The 23,334-nt window shown below is 53.1% G+C and overlaps 2 protein-coding genes across 2 annotated transcripts in view; both read left to right on the plus strand.

The window, feature by feature from the left end:
* The window catches only part of LOC121276715, a 65,184-nt gene extending 42,512 nt beyond the window's left edge, over window positions 1–22,672 (plus strand). Inside the window, exons 3-4 of the mRNA XM_041185263.1 lie at window positions 21,261–21,336; window positions 22,003–22,672. Coding sequence (XP_041041197.1) covers window positions 21,261–21,336; window positions 22,003–22,554 — 628 coding nt within the window. The 3' untranslated portion in view covers window positions 22,555–22,672. The remainder of the gene's footprint in view (window positions 1–21,260; window positions 21,337–22,002) is intronic.
* The window catches only part of LOC121276838 (alanine--glyoxylate aminotransferase 2, mitochondrial-like), a 47,253-nt gene continuing 46,474 nt past the window's right edge, over window positions 22,556–23,334 (plus strand). The window contains exon 1 of the mRNA XM_041185382.1: window positions 22,556–22,563. Coding sequence (XP_041041316.1) covers window positions 22,556–22,563 — 8 coding nt within the window. The remainder of the gene's footprint in view (window positions 22,564–23,334) is intronic.

Consider the following 23,334-nt stretch of genomic DNA (forward strand, 5'->3'; position numbering starts at 1 on the left):
TACACTCTCCCCTATCACCGACAATACCCACACATTTAATACCCTCCCACAGCCCCATGTACACGCTCCCCTGTCACTGACTCTACCCACGCATTTAATCCCCTCCCACAGCCCCATGTACACTCTCCCCTGTCACTGACTCTACCCAACCATTTAATCCCCTCCCACAGCCCCATGTACACTCTCCGCTATCACTGACTCCACCCACCCATTTAATCCCCTCCCACAGCCCCATGTACACTCTCCGCTATCACTGACTCTACCCACCCATTTAATCCCCTCCTACATCCTAATGTACACTCTCCCCTATCACTGATTCTAAACCCACCCTTTCACTCCTCTCCCACAGCCCCATGTCCACTCTTCCCTATCACTGACTCTACCCACCCATTTAATCCCCTCCCACAGCCCCATGCAAACTCTACCCATACCACTGACACTACCCACACATTTAATCCCCTCCCACATCCCCATGTACACTCTCCCGTATCACTGACTCTACCCACCCATTTAATAACCTCCTACATCCCAATGTATAGTCTCCCCTATCACTGATTCTAAAACCACCCTTTCACTCCCCTCCCACAGACCCATGTCCACTCTCCCCTATCACTGAGTCTGCCCACCAATTCACTCCCCTCCCACATCCCAATGTACACTCTCCCCTATCACTGACTCTACCCACCCATTCATTCCCCTCCCACAGCCGCATGTACAATCTACCCTATCACTGACACTACCCACCCATTCACTCCCCTCCCACAGCCGCATGTACACTCTACCCTATCACTGACACTACCCACCCATTCACTCACCTCCCACAGCCCAATGTACACACTCCCCAATCACTGACTCTACCCACCCATTCATTCCCCTCCCACATCCCCATGTACGCTCTCCCCAATCACTGACTCTACCCAGCCATTTAAGCTCCTCCCACAGCCTCATCTACACTCTCCCCTATCACTGACTCTACCCACACATTTAATACCCTACCACAGCCCCATGTACACTCTCCCCTATCACTGACTCTACCCACCTATTCACTCCCCTCCCACAGCCTCATGTACACTCTCCCCTATCAAAGACTCTACCCATCCATTTAATCCCTTCCAACATCCCCATGTACACTCTCCCCTATTACTGACTCTACCCACCCATTCACTCCCCTCCCACAGGCCCATGTAGACTCTCTCCTATCACTGACTCTACCCACCAATTTAATCCCCTCCCACAGCCTCATGTACACTCTACCCTATCACTGACTCTGCCCACCCATTCACTCCCCTCCCACAGCCCCATGGACAATCTCCCCCTATCATTGACTCTACCCATCCATTCACTCCCCTCCCACAGCCCCATGGACACTCTCCCCTATCACTGACTCTACCCACCCATTTAAACCCCTCCTACATCCCAATGTACACTCTCCACAATCACTGATTCCACACCAAGCCATTCACTCCCCTCCCACAGTCCCATGTCCAATGTCCCCTATCACTGACTCGACCCACCCATTTAATCCCCTCCCACATTCCCACGTCCACTCTCCCCTATCACTGACTGTACCCACCCATTTAATCCCCTCCCACACCCCCATGTACACTCTCCCCTATCACCGACTGTACAAACACATTTAATCCCCTCCCACAGCCCCATGTACACTCTCCCCTGTCAGTGACTCTACCCACCCATTTAATCCCCTCCCACAGCCCCATGTACACTTTCCCGTCACTGACTCTACCCACCCATTTAATCCCGTCCCACAGCCCCATGTACACTCTCCCCTATCACTGAATCTACACACCCATTTAATCCCCTCCTTCATCCTAAAGTACACTCTCCCCTATCACTGACTCTACCCATCCATTTAATCCCCTCCCCCAGCCCCATGTACACTCTCCCCTATCACTGACTCGACCCACCCATTTAATATCCGAACAAAGCCCCATGTACATTCTCCCCCTATCACTGACACTACCCACCCATTTAATCCCCCTCCCACAGCCCCATGTACACTCTCCCCCTATCACTGACTCTACCCACCAATTAACTCCCCTCCCACAGCCATATGGACACTCTCCCCCTATCACTGACTCTACCAACCCATTCAACACCCTCCCACAGCCGCATGGACACTCTCCCCTATCACTGAGTCTACCCACCCTTTTCATCCCCTCTCACATCCCCACGTCCACTCTCCCCTATCACTGCCTCATTCACTCTCATTCACCCACCCATTCACTCCCCTCCCACATCCCCATGTACGCTCTCCCCTATCACTGATTCAAAACCCACCATTCACTCCCCTCCCACAGCCCCATGGACGCTCTCCCCAATCACTGACACTACCCAACCATATAATCCCCTCCTACAGCCTCATGTACGCTCCCCCAATCACTTACTCTACTCACCCATTTAGTCCCCTCCCACAGTCCCATGTACACTCTCCCCCTATCACAGACTCTTCCCACCCATACAATCCCCTCCCACATCCCCATGTACACTCTCCCCTATCACTGACTCTACCCACCCATTCACTCCCCTCTCACAGCCCCATTTACAATCTCCCCTATCACTGACTCTACCCAGCCATTTAATCCCCTCCCACAGCCCCATGTACATTCTTCCCTATCACTGACTCTACCCACCCTTTTCATCCCCTCTCACATCCCCACGTCCACTCTCCCCTATCACTGCCTCATTCACTCTCATTCACCCACCCATTCACTCCCCTCCCACATCCCCATGTACGCTCTCCCCTATCACTGATTCAAAACCCACCATTCACTCCCCTCCCACAGCCCCATGGACGCTCTCCCCAATCACTGACACTACCCAACCATATAATCCCCTCCTACAGCCTCATGTACGCTCCCCCAATCACTTACTCTACTCACCCATTTAGTCCCCTCCCACAGTCCCATGTACACTCTCCCCCTATCACAGACTCTTCCCACCCATACAATCCCCTCCCACATCCCCATGTACACTCTCCCCTATCACTGACTCTACCCACCCATTCACTCCCCTCTCACAGCCCCATTTACAATCTCCCCTATCACTGACTCTACCCAGCCATTTAATCCCCTCCCACAGCCCCATGTACATTCTTCCCTATCACTGGCTCTCCCCACCCATTTAATCCCCTCCCACAGCCCCATGTCACTATCCCCCATCACTGACTCAACCCACCCATTTAATCGCCTCCCACATCCCCATGTACACTCTCCACTATCACTGACTCTGACCACCCATTTAATCCCCTCCCACGGCCTCATGTACGCTCTCCCCAATCAATGACTCAACCCACACATTCACTCCCCTCCCACGTCCCCAGGTACGCTCTCCCCAATCAGTGACTCTACCCACCCATTCACTCCCCTCCCACAGCGCCATGTACACTCTCCCTTTTCACTGACTCTACCCTCCCATTTAATCCCTTCCAACATCCCCATGTACACTCTCCCCTATCACTGACTCTACCCACCCATTCACTCCCCTCCCGCAGCCTCATGTACACTCTCCCCTATCACTGACTCTACACATCATTTGCTCCCTTATCACAGCCTGATGGACACTCTCCCCAATCACTGACTCTACCCACCCATTTAATCCCCTCCCACATCCCCACGACCACTCTCCCCTATCAGTGACTCTACCCACCCATTTAATCCCCTCCCCCAGAGCCATGTAACCTCTAACCTATCACTGACTCTACCCACCCATTCAATCCCCTCCCACATCCCCATGTACACTCTCTCCTATCACTGACACTACCCAACCATATAATCCCCTCCTACAGCCTCATGTACGCTCCCCCAATCACTTACTCTACTCACCCATTTAGTCCCCTCCAACAGTCACATGTACACTCTCCCCCTATCACAGACTCTACTCCCCCATTTAATCTACTCCCGCAGCCCCATGTACACTCTCCACTATCACTGACTCTTCCCACCCATACAATCCCCTCCCACATCCCCATATACACTCTCCCCTATCACTGACTCTACCCACCCATTCACTCCCCTCCCACAGCCTCATGTACACTCTCCCCAATCACTGATTGTACCCACCCATTTAATCCCCTCCCCCAGTCCCATGTACACTCTCCCCTATCACCGACAATACCCACACATTTAATCGCCTCCCACAGCCCCATGTACACTCTCTGCTATCACTGACTCTACCCACCCATTTAATCCCTTCCTACATCCTAATGTACACTCTCCCCTATTACTGATTCTAAACCCACCCTTTCACTCCTCTCCCACAGCCCCATGTCCACTCTTCGCTATCACTGACTCTACCCACCCATTTAAACCCCTCCCACAGCCCCAAGTAAACTCTCCCCATACCACTGACTCTACCCACACATTTAATCCCCTCCCACAGCCCCATGTACACTCTCCCCTATCACTGACTCTACCCACCCATTTAATACCCTCCTACATCCCAATGTACACTCTCCCCTATCACTGATTCTAAACCCACCCTTTCACTCCCCTCCCACAGACCCATGTCCACTCTCCCCTATCACTGAGTCTACCCACCAATTCACTCCCCTCCCACATCCCCATGGACACTCTCCCCTATCACTGACTCTACCCACCCATTCATTCCCCTCCCACAGCCGCATGTACACTCTACCCTATCACTGACACTACCCACCCATTCACTCCCCTCCCACATCCGCATGTACACTCTACCCTATCACTGACACTACCCACCCATTCACTCACCTCCCACAGCCCAATGTACACACTCCCCATTCACTGACTCTTCCAACACATTTAATCACCTCCCACATCCCCATGTACACTCTCCCCCTATCACTGACTCAACCCACCCATTCACTCCCCTCCCACAGCCCAATGTACGCTCTCCCCAATCACTGACACTACCCACCCATATAATCCCCTCCCACAGCCTCATGTACGCTCTCCCCAATCACTGACTCTACTCACCCATTTTATCCCCTCCCACAGTCCCATGTACACTCTCCCCCTATCACTGACTCTACTCACCCATTTAATACAATCCCACAGCCCCAGATACACTCTCCCCTATCACTGAGTCTACCCACCAATTCACTTCCCTCCCACATCCCCATGTACACTCTCCCCTATTACTCACTCTACCCACACATTCACTACCCTCCCACAGCCCCATGTACACTGTCCCCTATCACTGACACTACCCACAAATTGAATCCCCTCCCACAGCCCCATGTACACTCTCCCCTATCACTGACTCTACCCACCCATTTAATCCCCTCCCACAGCCCCATGTACATTCTTCCCCATCACTGACTCTACCCACACTTTCACTCCCCTCCACAGCCCCATGTACACTCTCCCCTATCACTGACTCTACCCACCCATTCACTTCTCTCCCACAGCCCCATGTACACTCTCCCCATCACTGATTCTACCCACCCATTCACTCCCCTCCCCCAGCCCCATGTACACTCTCCCCTATCACTGACTCTACCCACACATTTAATCTTCTCTCACAGCCCCATGTACACTCTCCCCCTATCACAGACTCTACCCACCCATTCACTCCCCTCCCCCAGCCCCATGTACACTCTCCCCTATCACTGACTCGACCCACACATTTAATCTTCTCTCACAGCCCCATGTACACTCTCCCCCTAATACTGACTCTACCCATCCATTTAATCCCCTCCCACAGCCACATGTACACTCTCCCCTATCACTGACTCTACACACCCATTCACTCCCCTCCCACAACGCCATGTACACTCTCCCCTATCACTGACTCTACCCACCCATTTAATCCCTACCAACATACCCATGTACACTCTCCCCTATCATTGACTCTATCCACCCATTCACTCCCCTCCCACAGCCTCATATACACTCTACCCTATTACTGACTCTACCCACCATTTAATCCCTTCTCAGCCTAATGGACACTCTCCCCAATCACTGACTCTACCCACCCATTTAATCCCCTCCCACATCCTCACGACCACTCTCCCCTATCAGTGACTCTACCCACCGATTTAATCCCCTCCCCCAGCCCCATGTAACCTCTAACCTATCACTGACTCTACCCACCCATTCAATCCCCTCCCACATCCCCATGTACACTCTCCCCTATCACTGTCTCTACCCGCCCATTCAGTCCCCTCCCACATCCCCATGTACACTCTCTCCTATCACTGACTCTACCCACCCATTTAAACCCCTCCCACAGCCCCATGTACACTCTCTGCTATCACTGACTCTACCCACCCATTTAATCCCTTCCTACATCCTAATGTACACTCTCCCCTATCACTGATTCTAAACCCACCCTTTCACTCCTCTCCCACAGCCCCATGTCCACTCTTCGCTATCACTGACTCTACCCACCCATTTAAACCCCTCCCACAGCCCCAAGTAAACTCTCCCCATACCACTGACTCTACCCACACATTTAATCCCCTCCCACAGCCCCATGTACACTCTCCCCGATCACTGACTCTACCCACCCATTTAATACCCTCCTAAATCCCAATGTACACTCTCCCCTATCACTGATTCTAAACCCACCCTTTCACTCCCCTCCCACAGACCCATGTACACTCTCCCCTATCACTGACTCTACCCACCCATTCATTCCTCTCCCACAGCCGCATGTACACTCTACCCTATCACTGACACTACCCACCCATTCACTCCCCTCCCACAGCCGCATGTACACTCTACCCTATCACTGACACTACCCACCCATTCACTCACCTCCCACAGCCCAATGTACACACTCCCCAACCACTGACTCTACCCACCCTTTCACTCCCCTCCCACATCCCCATGTACGCTCTCCCCATTCACTGACTCTTCCAACACATTTAATCACCTCCCACATCCCCATGTACACTCTCCCCCTATCACTGACTCTACCCACCCATTCACTCCCCTCCCACAGCCCCATGTACGCTCTCCCCAATCACTGACACTACCCACCCATATAATCCCCTCCCACAGCCTCATGTACGCTCTCCCCAATCACTGACTCTACTCACCCATTTTATCCCCTCCCACAGTCCCATGTACACTCTCCCCCTATCACTGACTCTACTCACCCATTTAATACAATCCCACAGCCCCAAATACACTCTCCCCTATTACTCACTCTACCCACACATTCACTACCCTCCCACAGCCCCATGTACACTGTCCCCTATCACTGACACTACCCACAAATTGAATCCCCTCCCACAGCCCCATGTACACTCTCCCCTATCACTGACTCTACCCACCCATTTAATCCCCTCCCACAGCCCCATGTACATTCTTCCCCATCACTGACTCTACCCACCCATTCACTTCTCTCCCACAGCCCCATGTACACTCTCCCCATCACTGATTCTACCCACCCATTCACTCCCCTCCCCCAGCCCCATGTACACTCTCCCCTATCACTGACTCGACCCACACATTTAATCTTCTCTCACAGCCCCATGTACACTCTCCCCCTAATACTGACTCTACCCACCCATTTAATCCCCTCCCACAGCCACATGTACACTCTCCCCTATCACTGACTCTACCCACCCATTCACTCCCCTCCCACAACGCCATGTACACTCTTCCCTATCACTGACTCTACCCACCCATTTAATCCCTACCAACATACCCATGTACACTCTCCCCTATCATTGACTCTATCCACCCATTCACTCCCCTCCCACAGCCTCATGTACACTCTACCCTATTACTGACTCTACCCACCATTTAATCCCTTCTCAGACTAATGGACACTCTCCCCAATCACTGACTCTACCCACCCATTTAATCCCCTCCCACATCCTCACAACCACTCTCCCCTATCAGTGACTCTACCCACCGATTTAATCCCCTCCCCCAGCCCCATGTAACCTCTAACCTATCACTGACTCTACCCACCCATTCAATCCCCTCCCACATCCCCATGTACACTCTCCCCTATCACTGTCTCTACCCGCCCATACAGTCCCCTCCCACATCCCCATGTACACTCTCTCCTATCACTGACTCTACCCACCCATTTAATCCCCTCCCACAGCCCCATGTGCACTCTCTGCTATCACTGACTCTACCCACCCATTTAATCCCTTCCTACATCCTAATGTACACTCTCCCCTATCACTGATTCTAAACCCACCCTTTCACTCCTCTCACACAGCCCCATGTCCACTCTTCCCTATCACTGACTCTACCCACCCATTTAATCCCCTCCCACAGCCCCATGTACACTCTCCCCTATCACTGACTCTACCCACCCATTTAATACCCTCCCACAGCCCCATGTACGCTCTCCCCTATCACTGACACTACCCACACATTCACTCCCCTCCCACAGCCGCATGTACACTCTACCCTATCACTGACACGACCCACCCATTCATTCCCCTCCCTCAGCCCAATGTACACACTTCCCAATCACTGACTCTACCCACCCATTCACTCCCCTCCCACATCCCCATGTACGCTCTCCCCATTCACTGACTCTTCCAACCCATTTAATCACCTCGCACATCCCCATATACACTCTCCCCTATCACTGACTCTGCCCACCCATTCACTCCCCTCCCACAGCCCCATGCACACTCTCCCCTATCACTGACTCTACCCACCCATTTAATCCCCTCCCACAGCCCCATGGAGGCTCTCCCCAATCACTGACACTACCCACCCATATAATCCCCTCCCACAGCCTCATGTACGCTCTCCCCAATCACTGACTCTACTCACCCATTTTATCCCCTCCCACAGTCCCATGTACACTCTCCCCCATCACTGACTCTACTCATCCATTTAATACCATCCCACAGCCCCACGAACACTCTCCCCATCAATGAGTCTACCCACCAATTCACTCCCCTCCCACATCCCCATTTACACTCTCCCCTATCACTGACTCTACCCACCCATTCATTCCCCTCCCACAGCCGCATGTACACTCTACCCTATCACTGACACTACCCACCCGTTCACTCACCTCCCACAGCCCAATGTACACACTCCCCAATCACTGACTCTACCCACCCATTCACTCCCCTCCCACATCCCCATGTACGCTCTCCCCATTCACTGACTCTTCCAACACATTTAATCACCTCCCACATCCCCATGTACACTCTCCCCCTATCACTGACTCTACCCACCCATTCACTCCCCTCCCACAGCCCCATGTACGCTCTCCCCAATCACTGACTCTACTCACCCATTTTATCCCCTCCCACAGTCCCATGTACACTCTCCCCCTATCACTGACTCTACTCACCCATTTAATACAATCCCACAGCCCCAAATACACTCTCCCCTATCACTGAGTCTACCCACCAATTCACTTCCCTCCCACATCCCCATGTACACTCTCCCCTATTACTCACTCTACCCACACATTCACTACCCTCCCACAGCCCCATGTACACCGTCCCCTATCACTGACACTACCCACAAATTGAATCCCCTCCCACAGCCCCATGTACACTCTCCCCTATCACTGACTCTACCCACCCATTTAATCCCCTCCCACAGCCCCATGTACATTCTTCCCCATCACTGACTCTACCCACACTTTCACTCCCCTCCACAGCCCCATGTACACTCTCCCCTATCACTGACTCTACCCACCCATTCACTTCTCTCCCACAGCCCCATGTACACTCTCCCCATCACTGATTCTACCCACCCATTCACTCCCCTCCCCCAGCCCCATGTACACTCTCCCCTATCACTGACTCGACCCACACATTTAATCTTCTCTCACAGCCCCATGTACACTCTCCCCCTAATACTGACTCTACCCACCCATTTAATCCCCTCCCACAGCCACATGTACACTCTCCCCTATCACTGACTCTACCCACCCATTCACTCCCCTCCCACAGCCCCATGTACACTCTCCCCTCCCACAGCCCCATGTACACTCTCCCCTATCAAAGACTCTACGAATCCATTTAATCCCTTCCAACATCCCCATGTGCACTCTCCCCTATTACTCACTGTACCCACCCATTCACTCCCCTCCCACAGCCCCATGTACACTGTCCCCTATCACTGACACAACCCACCAATTTAATCCCCTCCCACAGCCCCATGTACACTCTCCCCTATCACTGACTCTAACCAACCATTTAAACCCCTCCCACAGCCCCATGTACACACTCCCCCTATCACTGACTCTTCCCACCCATTCACTCCCCTCCCACAGCCCCATGGACACTCCCCCTATCAATGACTCTACCCACCCTTTCACTCCCCTCCCACAGCCCCATGTACACCCTCCCCTATCACTGACTCTACCCACCCATTCACTCCCCTCCCACAGCCCCATGTACACTCTCCCCAATCACTGACTCTACCCACACATTCACTCCCCTCCCACAGCCCCATGTACACTGTCCCCTATCACTGACACTACCCACCAATTTAATCCCTTCCCACAGCCCCATGGACACTCTCCCCAATCACTGACACTACCCACCCATTTAATCCCCTTCCACATCCCCATGTCCACTCTACCCTATCACTGACTCTACCCACCCATTCACTCCCCTCCCACAGCCCCATGTACACTCTGCCCTATCATTGACTCTACCCACCAATTTAATCCCCTCCCACAGCCCCATGTACACTCTCCCCTATCACTGACTCTACCCAACCATTTAAACCCCTCCCACAGCCCCATGTACACGCTCCCCCTATCACTGACTCTTCCCACCCATTCACACCCCTCCCACAGCCCCATGGACACTCCCCCTATCAATGACTCTACCCACCCTTTCACTCCCCTCCCACAGCCCCATGTACACCCTCCCCTATCACTGACTCTACCCACCCATTCACTCCCCTCCCACAGCCCCATGTTCACTCTCCCCATCACTGATTCTACCTACCCATTTAATCCCCTCCCACAGCCCCATGGAGGCTCTCCCCAATCACTGACACTACCCACCCATATAATCCCCTCCCACAGCCTCATGTACGCTCTCCCCAATCACTGACTCTACTCACCCATTTTATCCCCTCCCACAGTCCCATGTACACTCTCGCCCTATCACTGACTCTACTCATCCATTTAATACCATCCCACAGCCCCATGAACACTCTCCCCATCAATGAGTCTACCCACCAATTCACTCCCCTCCCACATCCCCATTTACACTCTCCCCTATCACTGACTCTACCCACCCATTCATTCCCCTCCCACAGCCGCATGTACACTCTACCCTATCACTGACACTACCCACCCGTTCACTCACCTCCCACAGCCCAATGTACACACTCCCCAATCACTGACTCTACCCACCCATTCACTCCCCTCCCACATCCCCATGTACGCTCTCCCCATTCACTGACTCTTCCAACACATTTAATCACCTCCCACATCCCCATGTACACTCTCCCCCTATCACTGACTCTACCCACCCATTCACTCCCCTCCCACAGCCCCATGTACGCTCTCCCCAATCACTGACACTACCCACCCATATAATCCCCTCCCACAGCCTCATGTACGCTCTCCCCAATCACTGACTCTACTCACCCATTTTATCCCCTCCCACAGTCCCATGTACACTCTCCCCCTATCACTGACTCTACTCACCCATTTAATACAATCCCACAGCCCCAAATACACTCTCCCCTATCACTGAGTCTACCCACCAATTCACTTCCCTCCCACATCCCCATGTACACTGTCCCCTATCACTGACACTACCCACAAATTGAATCCCCTCCCACAGCCCCATGTACACTCTCCCCTATCACTGACTCTACCCACCCATTTAATCCCCTCCCACAGCCCCATGTACATTCTTCCCCATCACTGACTCTACCCACACTTTCACTCCCCTCCACAGCCCCATGTACACTCTCCCCTATCACTGACTCTACCCACCCATTCACTTCTCTCCCACAGCCCCATGTACACTCTCCCCATCACTGATTCTACCCACCCATTCACTCCCCTCCCCCAGCCCCATGTACACTCTCCCCTATCACTGACTCGACCCACACATTTAATCTTCTCGCACAGCCCCATGTACACTCTCCCCCTAATACTGACTCTACCCACCCATTTAATCCCCTCCCACAGCCACATGTACACTCTCCCCTATCACTGACTCTACCCACCCATTCACTCCCCTCCCACAGCCCCATGTACGCTCTCCCCAATCAGTGACTCTACCCACCCATTTGATCCCTCCCACACACGCATGTACACTCTCCCCTATCACTGACTCTACCCACCCATTCACTCCCCTCCCACAGCCCCATGTATACTCTCCCCTCCCACAGCCCCATGTACACTCTCCCCTATCAAAGACTCTACGAATCCATTTAATCCCTTCCAACATCCCCATGTGCACTCTCCCCTATTACTCACTGTACCCACCCATTCTCTCCCCTCCCACAGCCCCATGTACACTCTCCCCTATCAAAGACTCTACGAATCCATTTAATCCCTTCCAACATCCCCATGTGCACTCTCCCCTATTACTCACTGTACCCACCCATTCACTCCCCTCCCACAGCCCCATGTACACTGTCCCCTATCACTGACACAACCCACCAATTTAATCCCCTCCCACAGCCCCATGTACACTCTCCCCTATCACTGACTCTAACCAACCATTTAAACCCCTCCCACAGCCCCATGTACACACTCCCCCTATCACTGACTCTTCCCACCCATTCACTCCCCTCCCACAGCCCCATGGACACTCCCCCTATCAATGACTCTACCCACCCTTTCACTCCCCTCCCACAGCCCCATGTACACCCTCCCCTATCACTGACTCTACCCACCCATTCACTCCCCTCCCACAGCCCCATGTACACTCTCCCCAATCACTGACTCTACCCACACATTCACTCCCCTCCCACAGCCCCATGTACACTGTCCCCTATCACTGACACTACCCACCAATTTAATCCCTTCCCACAGCCCCATGGACACTCTCCCCTATCACTGACTCTACCCACCCATTTAATCCCCTTCCACATCCCCACGTCCACTCTACCCTATCACTGACTCTACCCACCCATTCACTCCCCTCCCACAGCCCCATGTACACTCTGCCCTATCATTGCCGCTACCCACCAATTTAATCCCCACCCACAGCCCCATGTACACTCTCCCCTATCACTGACTCTACCCAACCATTTAAACCCCTCCCACAGCCCCATGTACACGCTCCCCCTATCACTGACTCTTCCCACCCATTCACACCCCTCCCACAGCCCCATGTACACTCTGCCCTATCATTGACTCTACCCACCAATTTAATCCCCTCCCACAGCCCCATGTACACTCTCCCCTATCACTGACTCTACCCACCCATTTAATCCCCTCCCACAGCCCCATGTACATTCTTCCCCATCACTGACTCTACCCACACTTTCACTCCCCTCCACAGCCCCATGTACACTCTCCCCTATCACTGACTCTACCCACCCATTCACTTCTCTCCCACAGCCCCATGTACACTCTCCCCATCACTGACTCTACCCACCCATTCACTCCCCTCCCCCAGCCCCATGTACACTCTCCCCTATCACTGACTCGACCCACACATTTAATCTTCTCGCACAGCCCCATGTACACTCTCCCCCTAATACTGACTCTACCCACCCATTTAATCCCCTCCCACAGCCACATGTACACTCTCCCCTATCACTGACTCTACCCACCCATTCACTCCCCTCCCACAGCCCCATGTACGCTCTCCCCAATCAGTGACTCTACCCACCCATTTGATCCCTCCCACACACGCATGTACACTCTCCCCTATCACTGACTCTACCCACCCATTCACTCCCCTCCCACAGCCCCATGTATACTCTCCCCTCCCACAGCCCCATGTACACTCTCCCCTATCAAAGACTCTACGAATCCATTTAATCCCTTCCAACATCCCCATGTGCACTCTCCCCTATTACTCACTGTACCCACCCATTCTCTCCCCTCCCACAGCCCCATGTACACTCTCCCCTATCAAAGACTCTACGAATCCATTTAATCCCTTCCAACATCCCCATGTGCACTCTCCCCTATTACTCACTGTACCCACCCATTCACTCCCCTCCCACAGCCCCATGTACACTGTCCCCTATCACTGACACAACCCACCAATTTAATCCCCTCCCACAGCCCCATGTACACTCTCCCCTATCACTGACTCTAACCAACCATTTAAACCCCTCCCACAGCCCCATGTACACACTCCCCCTATCACTGACTCTTCCCACCCATTCACTCCCCTCCCACAGCCCCATGGACACTCCCCCTATCAATGACTCTACCCACCCTTTCACTCCCCTCCCACAGCCCCATGTACACCCTCCCCTATCACTGACTCTACCCACCCATTCACTCCCCTCCCACAGCCCCATGTACACTCTCCCCAATCACTGACTCTACCCACACATTCACTCCCCTCCCACAGCCCCATGTACACTGTCCCCTATCACTGACACTACCCACCAATTTAATCCCTTCCCACAGCCCCATGGACACTCTCCCCTATCACTGACTCTACCCACCCATTTAATCCCCTTCCACATCCCCACGTCCACTCTACCCTATCACTGACTCTACCCACCCATTCACTCCCCTCCCACAGCCCCATGTACACTCTGCCCTATCATTGACTCTACCCACCAATTTAATCCCCTCCCACAGCCCCATGTACACTCTCCCCTATCACTGACTCTACCCAACCATTTAAACCCCTCCCACAGCCCCATGTACACGCTCCCCCTATCACTGACTCTTCCCACCCATTCACACCCCTCCCACAGCCCCATGTACACTCTGCCCTATCATTGACTCTACCCACCAATTTAATCCCCTCCCACAGCCCCATGTACACTCTCCCCTATCACTGACTCTACCCAACCATTTAAACCCCTCCCACAGCCCCATGTACACGCTCCCCCTATCACTGACTCTTCCCACCCATTCACACCCCTCCCACAGCCCCATGGACACTCCCCCTATCAATGACTCTACCCACCCTTTCACTCCCCTCCCACAGCCCCATGTACACCCTCCCCTATCACTGACTCTACCCACCCATTCACTCCCCTCCCACAGCCCCATGTTCACTCTCCCCATCACTGATTCTACCCACCCATTCACTCCCCTCCCACAGCCCCATGTACTCTCTCCCCTATCACTGACTCTACCCACCCATTCACTCCCCTCCCACAGCCCTATGTACACACTCCCCAATCACTGACTCTACCCTCCCATTCATTCACCTCCCACAGCCCCATGTACACACTCCCCAATCATTGACTCTACCCACCCATTTAATCCCCTCCCACAGCCCATTGTACAATCTCCCCTATCACTGACTCTACCCACCCATTCACTCCTCTCCCACAGCCACTGATCCACTCTCTCCTATCACTGAGTCTACCCATTCATTTAATCCACTCCCACATACCCATGTACACTCTCCCCCTATCAGTGACCCTACCCCCCCATTCACTCCCCTCCCACAGCCCCATGTACGCTCTCCCCAATCACTGACACTACCCAACCATATAATCCCCTCCCACAGCCTCATGTACGCTCTCCCCAATCACTGACTCTACTCACCCATTTAGTCCCGTCCCACAGTCCCATGTACACTCTCCCCCCATCACTGACTCTACTCACCCATTTAATCGCCTCCCCCAGCCCCATGTACACCCTCTCCTATCACCGACTCTACCCATTCATTTAATAACCTCCTACATCCAATGTACACTCTCCCCCCATCACTGACTCTACTCACCCATTTAATCGCCTCCCCCAGCCCCATGTACACCCTCTCCTATCACCGACTCTACCCATTCATTTAATAACCTCCTACATCCAATGTACACTCTCCCCCCATCACTGACTCTACTCACCCATTTAATCGCCTCCCCCAGCCCCATGTACACCCTCTCCTATCACCGACTCTACCCATTCATTTAATAACCTCCTACATCCAATGTACACTCTCCCCTATCAATGATTCAAAACCCACCCATTCACTCCCCTCCCACAGCCCCATGTCCACTCTCCCCTATCACTGACTCTACCCACCCATTCACTCCCCTCCCACAGCCCCATGTACGCTCTCCCCAATCACTGACACTACCCACCCATATAATCCCCTCCCACAGCCTCATCTACGCTCTCCCCAATCACTGACTCTACTCACCCACTTAGTCCCCTCCCACAGTCCCATGTACACTCTCCCCCTATCACTGACTCTACTCACCCATTTAATCCACTCCCACAGCCCCATGTGCACTCTCCACTATCACTGACTCTACCCACCCATTCACTCCCCTCCCACAGCCCCATGGACACTCTCCCCTATCACTGACTCTACTCACCCATTTAATCTCCTCCCACATCCCCATGTACAGTCTCCCCTATCACTGACTCTACCCACACATTTAAACCGCTCCCACAGCCCCATGTACACTCTCCCCCATCACTGACTCTACCCACCCATTTGATCCCCTCCCACAGCACCATGTACACTCTCTCCTATCACTGACTCTACCCATCCATTTAATCCCCTCCTACATCCTAATGTACACTCTCCCCTATCACTGATTCTAAACCCACCCATTCACTCCCCTCCCAAAGCCCCATGGACACTCTCCCCTATCACTGACTCTACACACCAATTTAATCCCCTCCCAAATCCCCATGTTCACTCTCCCCTATCACTGACTCTACCCACCCATTCACTCCACTCCCACATCCCATGTATGCTCTCCCCAAACTCTGACTCTACCCACGCATTTAATCCCCTCCCGCAGCCTCATGTACCCTTTCCACTATCACTGACTCTACCCACACATTTAATCCCATTCCACAGCCCCATGTACACTCTCCCCTATCACTGACTCTACCCACCCATTCACTCCCCTCCCACAGCCCCATGTACACTCTCGCCTATCACAGACTCTACCCATCCATTTAATCCCTTCCAACATTCCCATGTACACTCTCCCCTATCACTGACTCTACACAACCATTTAATCCCCTCCCACAGCCCCATGTACACTCTCCCCCTATCAATGACACTTCCCACACATTCACTCCCCTCCCACAGCCCCATGGACTCTCTCCCCCTATCACTGGCTCTACTCACCCATTTAATCCACTCCCACAGCCCCATGTGCACTCTCCACTATCACTGACTCTACCCACCCATTCACTCCCCTCCCACAGCCCCATGGACACTCTCCCCTATCACTGACTCTACCCACCCAGTCACTCCCCTCCCACAGCCCCATGGACACTCTCCCCTATCACTGACTCTACTCACCTATTTAATCTCCTCCCACATCCCCATGTACAGTCTCCCCTATCACTGATTCTACCCACCCATTTAATCCACTCCCACAGCCTCATGTACGCTCTCCCCAATCACTGACTCTACTCACCCATTTAATCCCCTCCCACAGCCCCATGTACACTCTCTCCTATCACTGACTCTACCCATCCATTTAATCCCCTCCTACATCCTAATGTACACTCTCCCCTATCACTGATTCTAAACCCACCCATTCACTCCGCTCCCACAGCCCCATGTCCACTCTCCCCTATCACTGACTCTACCCACCCATTCACTCCCCTCCCAAAGCCCCATGGACACTCTCCCCTATCACTGACTCTACCCACCCATTTAATCCCCTCCTACATCCCCACGTCGACTCTCCCATATCACTGACTCAACCCACCCATTTAATCCCCTCCCACAGCCCCATGTACACTCTCCCCTATCACTGACTCTACCCACCCATTTAATCCCCTCCCACATCCCCATGTACACTCTCCCCTATCACTGACTCTACCCACCCATTTAATCCCCTCCCACATCCCCATGCACTCTCTCCCCAATCACTGACTCGAACCACCCATTTAATCCCCTCCCACAGCCCCATGTACACTCTCCCCAATCAGTGACTCTACACACCAATTTAATCCCCTCCCACATCCCCATGTTCACTCTCCCCTATCACTGACTCTACCCACCCATTCACTCCACTCCCACATCCCATGTATGCTCTCCCCAAACTCTGACTCTACCCACGCATTTAATCCCCTCCCGCAGCCTCATGTACCCTTTCCACTATCACTGACTCTACCCACACATTTAATCCCATTCCACAGCCCCATGTACACTCTCCCCTATCACTGACTCTACCCACCCATTCACTCCCCTCCCACAGCCCCATGTACACTCTCGCCTATCACAGACTCTACCCATCCATTTAATCCCTTCCAACATTCCCATGTACACTCTCCCCTATCACTGACTCTACACAACCATTTAATCCCCTCCCACAGCCCCATGTACACTCTCCCCCTATCACTGACTCTTCCCACCCATTCACTCCCCTCCAACAGCCCCTTGTGCACTCTCCCCTATCACTGACTCTACCCACCCATTCACTCCCCTCCCACAGCCCCATGTACACACTCCCCAATCACTGACTCTACCCACCCATTCACTCACCTCCCACAGCCCCATGTACACAATCCCCAATCACTGACTCTACCCACCCATTTAATTCCCTCCCACATCCCCACGTCCACTCTCCCCTATCACTGACTCTACCCACCCATTTAATCCCCTCCCACAGCCCCATATACACTCTCCCCTATCACTGACTCTGCCCACCCATTTAATCCCCTCCCACAGCCCCATATACACTCTCCCCTATCACTGACTCTGCCCACCCATATAATCCCCTCCCATAGCCCCATGTACAATCTCACCTATCATTGACTCTACCCACCCATTCACTCCTCTCCCACAGCCCCTTGTCCACTCTCTCCTATCACTGACTCTACCCACCCATTTAATCCCCTCCCAAAGCCCCATGGACACTATCTCCTATCACTGACTCTACCCACCCATTTAATCCCCTCCTACATCCCCACGTCGACTCTCCCATATCACTGACTCAACCCACCCATTTAATCCCCTCCCACAGCCCCATGTACACTCTCCCCTATCACTGACTCTACCCACCCATTTAATCCCCTCCCACATCCCCATGCACTCTCTCCCCAATCACTGACTCGAACCACCCATTTAATCCCCTCCCACAGCCCCATGTACACTCTCCCCAATCAGTGACTCTACACACCAATTTAATCCCCTCCCACATCCCCATGTTCACTCTCCCCTATCACTGACTCTACCCACCCATTCACTCCACTCCCACATCCCATGTACGCTCTCCCCAAACTCTGACTCTAACCACGCATTTAATCCCCTCCCGCAGCCTCATGTACCCTTTCCACTATCACTGACTCTACCCACACATTTAATCCCATTCCACAGCCCCATGTACACTCTCCCCTATCACTGACTCTACCCACCCATTCACTCCCCTCCCACAGCCCCATGTACACTCTCGCCTATCACAGACTCTACCCATCCATTTAATTCCTTCCAACATTCCCATGTACACTCTCCCCTATCACTGACTCTACACAACCATTTAATCCCCTCCCACAGCCCCATGGACTCTCTCCCCTATCACTGACTCTACCCACCCATTCACTCCCCTCCCACAGCCCCTTGTGCACTCTCCCCTATCACTGACTCTACCCACCCATTCACTCCCCTCCCACAGCCCCATGTACACACTCCCCAATCACTGACTCTACCCACCCATTCACTCACCTCCCACAGCCCCATGTACACAATCCCCAATCACTGACTCTACCCACCCATTTAATCCCCTCCCACAGCCCCATATACACTCTCCCCTATCACTGACTCTGCCCACCCATATAATCCCCTCCCACAGCCCCATGTACAATCTCCCCTATCATTGACTCTACCCATCCATTCACTCCTCTCCCACAGCCCCTTGTCCACTCTCTGCTATCACTGACTCTACCCACCCATTTAATCCCCTCCTACATCCTAATGTACACTCTCCCCTATCACTGACTCTACCCACCCATTCATTCCCCTCCCACATCCCCATGTCCACTCTCCCCTATCACTGACTCTACCCACCCATTCACTCCCCTCCCAAAGCCCCATGGACACTCTCCCCTATCACTGACTCTACCCACCCATTTAATCCCCTCCTACATCCCCACGTCGACTCTCCCATATCACTGACTCAACCCACCCATTTAATCCCCTTCCCACATCCCCATGTATACTCTCCTCCATCACTCACTCTACCCACCCATTTAATCCCCTCCCACAGCCCCATGTACACTCTCCCACCATCATGGACTTGCTGGGTCACTGGATTTCTACTGGTAAATTCCACAAGTTGATTGGCACCACATCCACAAACATTCACTCCCTCCACCGCCGACACACAGTAGCAGCAGTGTGTACCATCTACAAGATGCACTGCAGGAATTCACCAAGGCTCCTTAGACAGCACCTTCCAAACCCACGACCACTACCATCTAGAAGGACAAGGGCAGCAGATAGATGGGAACACCACCACCTGGAAGTTCCCCTCCAAGTCACTCACCATCCTGACTTGGAAATATATCACCATTCCTTCACTGTCGCTGGGTCAAAATCCTGGAACTCCCTTCCTAACAGCACTGTGGGTGTACCTACATCACATGGACTGCAGCGGTTCAAGAAGGCAGCTCACCACCACCTTCTCAAGGGCAGTTATGGATGGGCAATAAATTCTAGCCCAGACAGCAAAGCCCTCATCACATGAAAGAATATAAAAACCACTCCCCACACACGCCCAAATCCTCAAATCCACCCTGTACCGTGCTGGCACCTCAGGTCTTCCTGATATTATTAATGATATAGATCTTGGCGTACAGGGAATAATTACAAAATTTGTTGCAGGTCAATAGTGACTTGCAAAAGAGAATTGGATAATTATCTGAAGAGAGAACATTTGCAGGGCCATGGGGAGAAGGTGGGAATGACATGGAGTGAAATGCTCCTCTGGAGTGCCAGCATTGATATAGAAACTTGGAGCAGGAGTAGGCCATTCAGCCCTTCGAGCCTGCTCTGCCATTCATTATGATCATGGCTGATCATCCAACTCAATAGCCTGCTCCCGCTTTCTCCCATACCCTTTGATCCCTTTCACCCCAGGAGTTGTATCTAATTACTTGAAAACTATGATGGATAGAATGATCTCCTTCTGTGCTGTTACCATTCAATGCTTTGATGATACAATGACCCCTCCTTCTGTCTTACTGTGGACAAGGAATTGATTGAATTCTTTTCACTGCAGGATCAAACCACACATTTGGCCCAAAATTCCAAACCCTAAATCTGCCCTAGAACAGCTCTACATGAAACCAAACAAGGTGAGACTAAACACATAAGAGTGGGAGTGTTTGATGTGGATGGTGTAGAGGGGGCTTTAGTCTGTATCTAACCCCGTGCTGTACCTGTCCTGGGAGTGTTTGATGGGGACAGTGTAGAGGGAGATTTACTCTGTATCTAACCCTGTGCTGTACCTGTCCTGGGAGTGTTTGATGGGGACAGTGTAGAGGGAGCTTTACTCTGTATCTCACCCCGTGCTGTACCTGTCCTGGGAGTGTTTGATGGGGACAGTGTAGAGGGAGATTTACTCTGTATCTAATCCCGTGCTGTACCTGTCCTGGGAGTGTTTGATGGGGACAGTGTAGAGGGAGATTTACTCTGTATCTAACCCCGTGTTGTACCTGTCCTGGGAGTGTTTGATGGGGACAGTGTAGAGGGAGCTTTACTCTGTATCTAACCCCGTGCTGTACCTGTCCTGGGAGTGTTTGATGGGGACAGTGTAGAGGGAGATTTACTCTGTATCTAACCCCGTGCTGTACCTGTCCTGGCAGTGTTTGATGGGGACAGTGTAGAGGGAGATTTACTCTGTATCTAACCCCGTGCTGTACCTGTCCTGGCAGTGTTTGATGGGGACAGTGTATTTTGAGCTGTGCTCTGTAGTGTTGTACAATGTCTTTAAATGCTGAGTGCTGTGCTCTATGTTCTAGGTGACTGAGGTGAGCTTTAACCCATACAGCTTCCTGGATGTGATGGTGAGCAGAGTGGATACGATTCAGGTTAAAGGAGCTCGGATGTGCCACCTTAACCTGACCCCAGTCAGTGACGCTGCTGAGTGTGATGGCATCATCACCGAGAGGGAGCTGCTGTTAATGGTCAATCCCATTGTGGAGATGTGGGAATGCAGCATCAGGAGCAGTGCCCCGCACACTGGAGAGGAAACCCCTGAGCCCCAGGATGGGCAACTGATGGATGTTGAGCCTGGGGGAGGGGACCCTATGTCTGACTGGGCCTCTGGCCCTCCACCCTGCCTCTCACCAGGAGTTCAACCCCATGGCAGTGCAGGAACATCCCACAACTCACTGGTTCCGCTGACCGGGGGCACTCCAGATGAGGAAGCAGCTTGTGTGGAACAAAGCGGTCAGGGTATAGAGGGAACGAGGGTTAGAGGCATGAATCTTGGTTCAACCATCCCTAGCAACCCTGTTGTCCCTCCTGATGAATCATACATCACCATGTCAAACTTATATAAGATACAGTAGGATGGAGAGGCCAGACCTGAGACACACACTGTCCAGACCCAGACCCAGACACGAGACACACACTGTCCAGACCCAGACCCAGACCCAAACCCAGACGCGAGACACACACTGTCCAGACCCAGACCCAGACCCAGACCTGAGACACACACTGTCCAGACCCAGACCCAGACCCGAGACACACACTGTCCAGACCCGAGACACACACTGTCCAGACCCGAGACACACACTGTCCAGACCCAGACCCAGACCCAAACCCAGACGCGAGACACACACTGTCCAGACCCAGACCCAGACACGAGACACACACTGTCCAGACCCAGACCCAGACCCAAACCCAGACGCGAGACACACACTGTCCAGACCCAGACCCAGACGCGAGACACACACTGTCCAGACCCAGACCCAGACCAGAGACACACACTGTCCAGACCCGAGACACACACTGTCCAGACCCGAGACACACACTGTCCAGACCCAGACCCAGACCCGAGACACACACTGTCCAGACCCAGACCCGAGACACACACTGTCCAGACCCAGACCCGAGACACACACTGTCCAGACCCAGACCCGAGACACACACTGTCCAGACCCAGACCCAGACCCGAGAGACACACTGTCCAGACCCAGACCCAGACCCGAGACACACACTGTCCAGACCCAGACCCAGACCCGAGACACACACTGTCCAGACCCAGACCCAGACCCGAGACACACACTGTCCAGACCCGAGACACACACTGTCCAGACCCAGACCCAGACACGATACACACACTGTCC

The sequence above is a fragment of the Carcharodon carcharias genome, chromosome 4, assembly GCF_017639515.1.
Source record: "Carcharodon carcharias isolate sCarCar2 chromosome 4, sCarCar2.pri, whole genome shotgun sequence".
Classification (NCBI taxonomy): Eukaryota; Metazoa; Chordata; class Chondrichthyes; order Lamniformes; family Lamnidae; genus Carcharodon; species Carcharodon carcharias.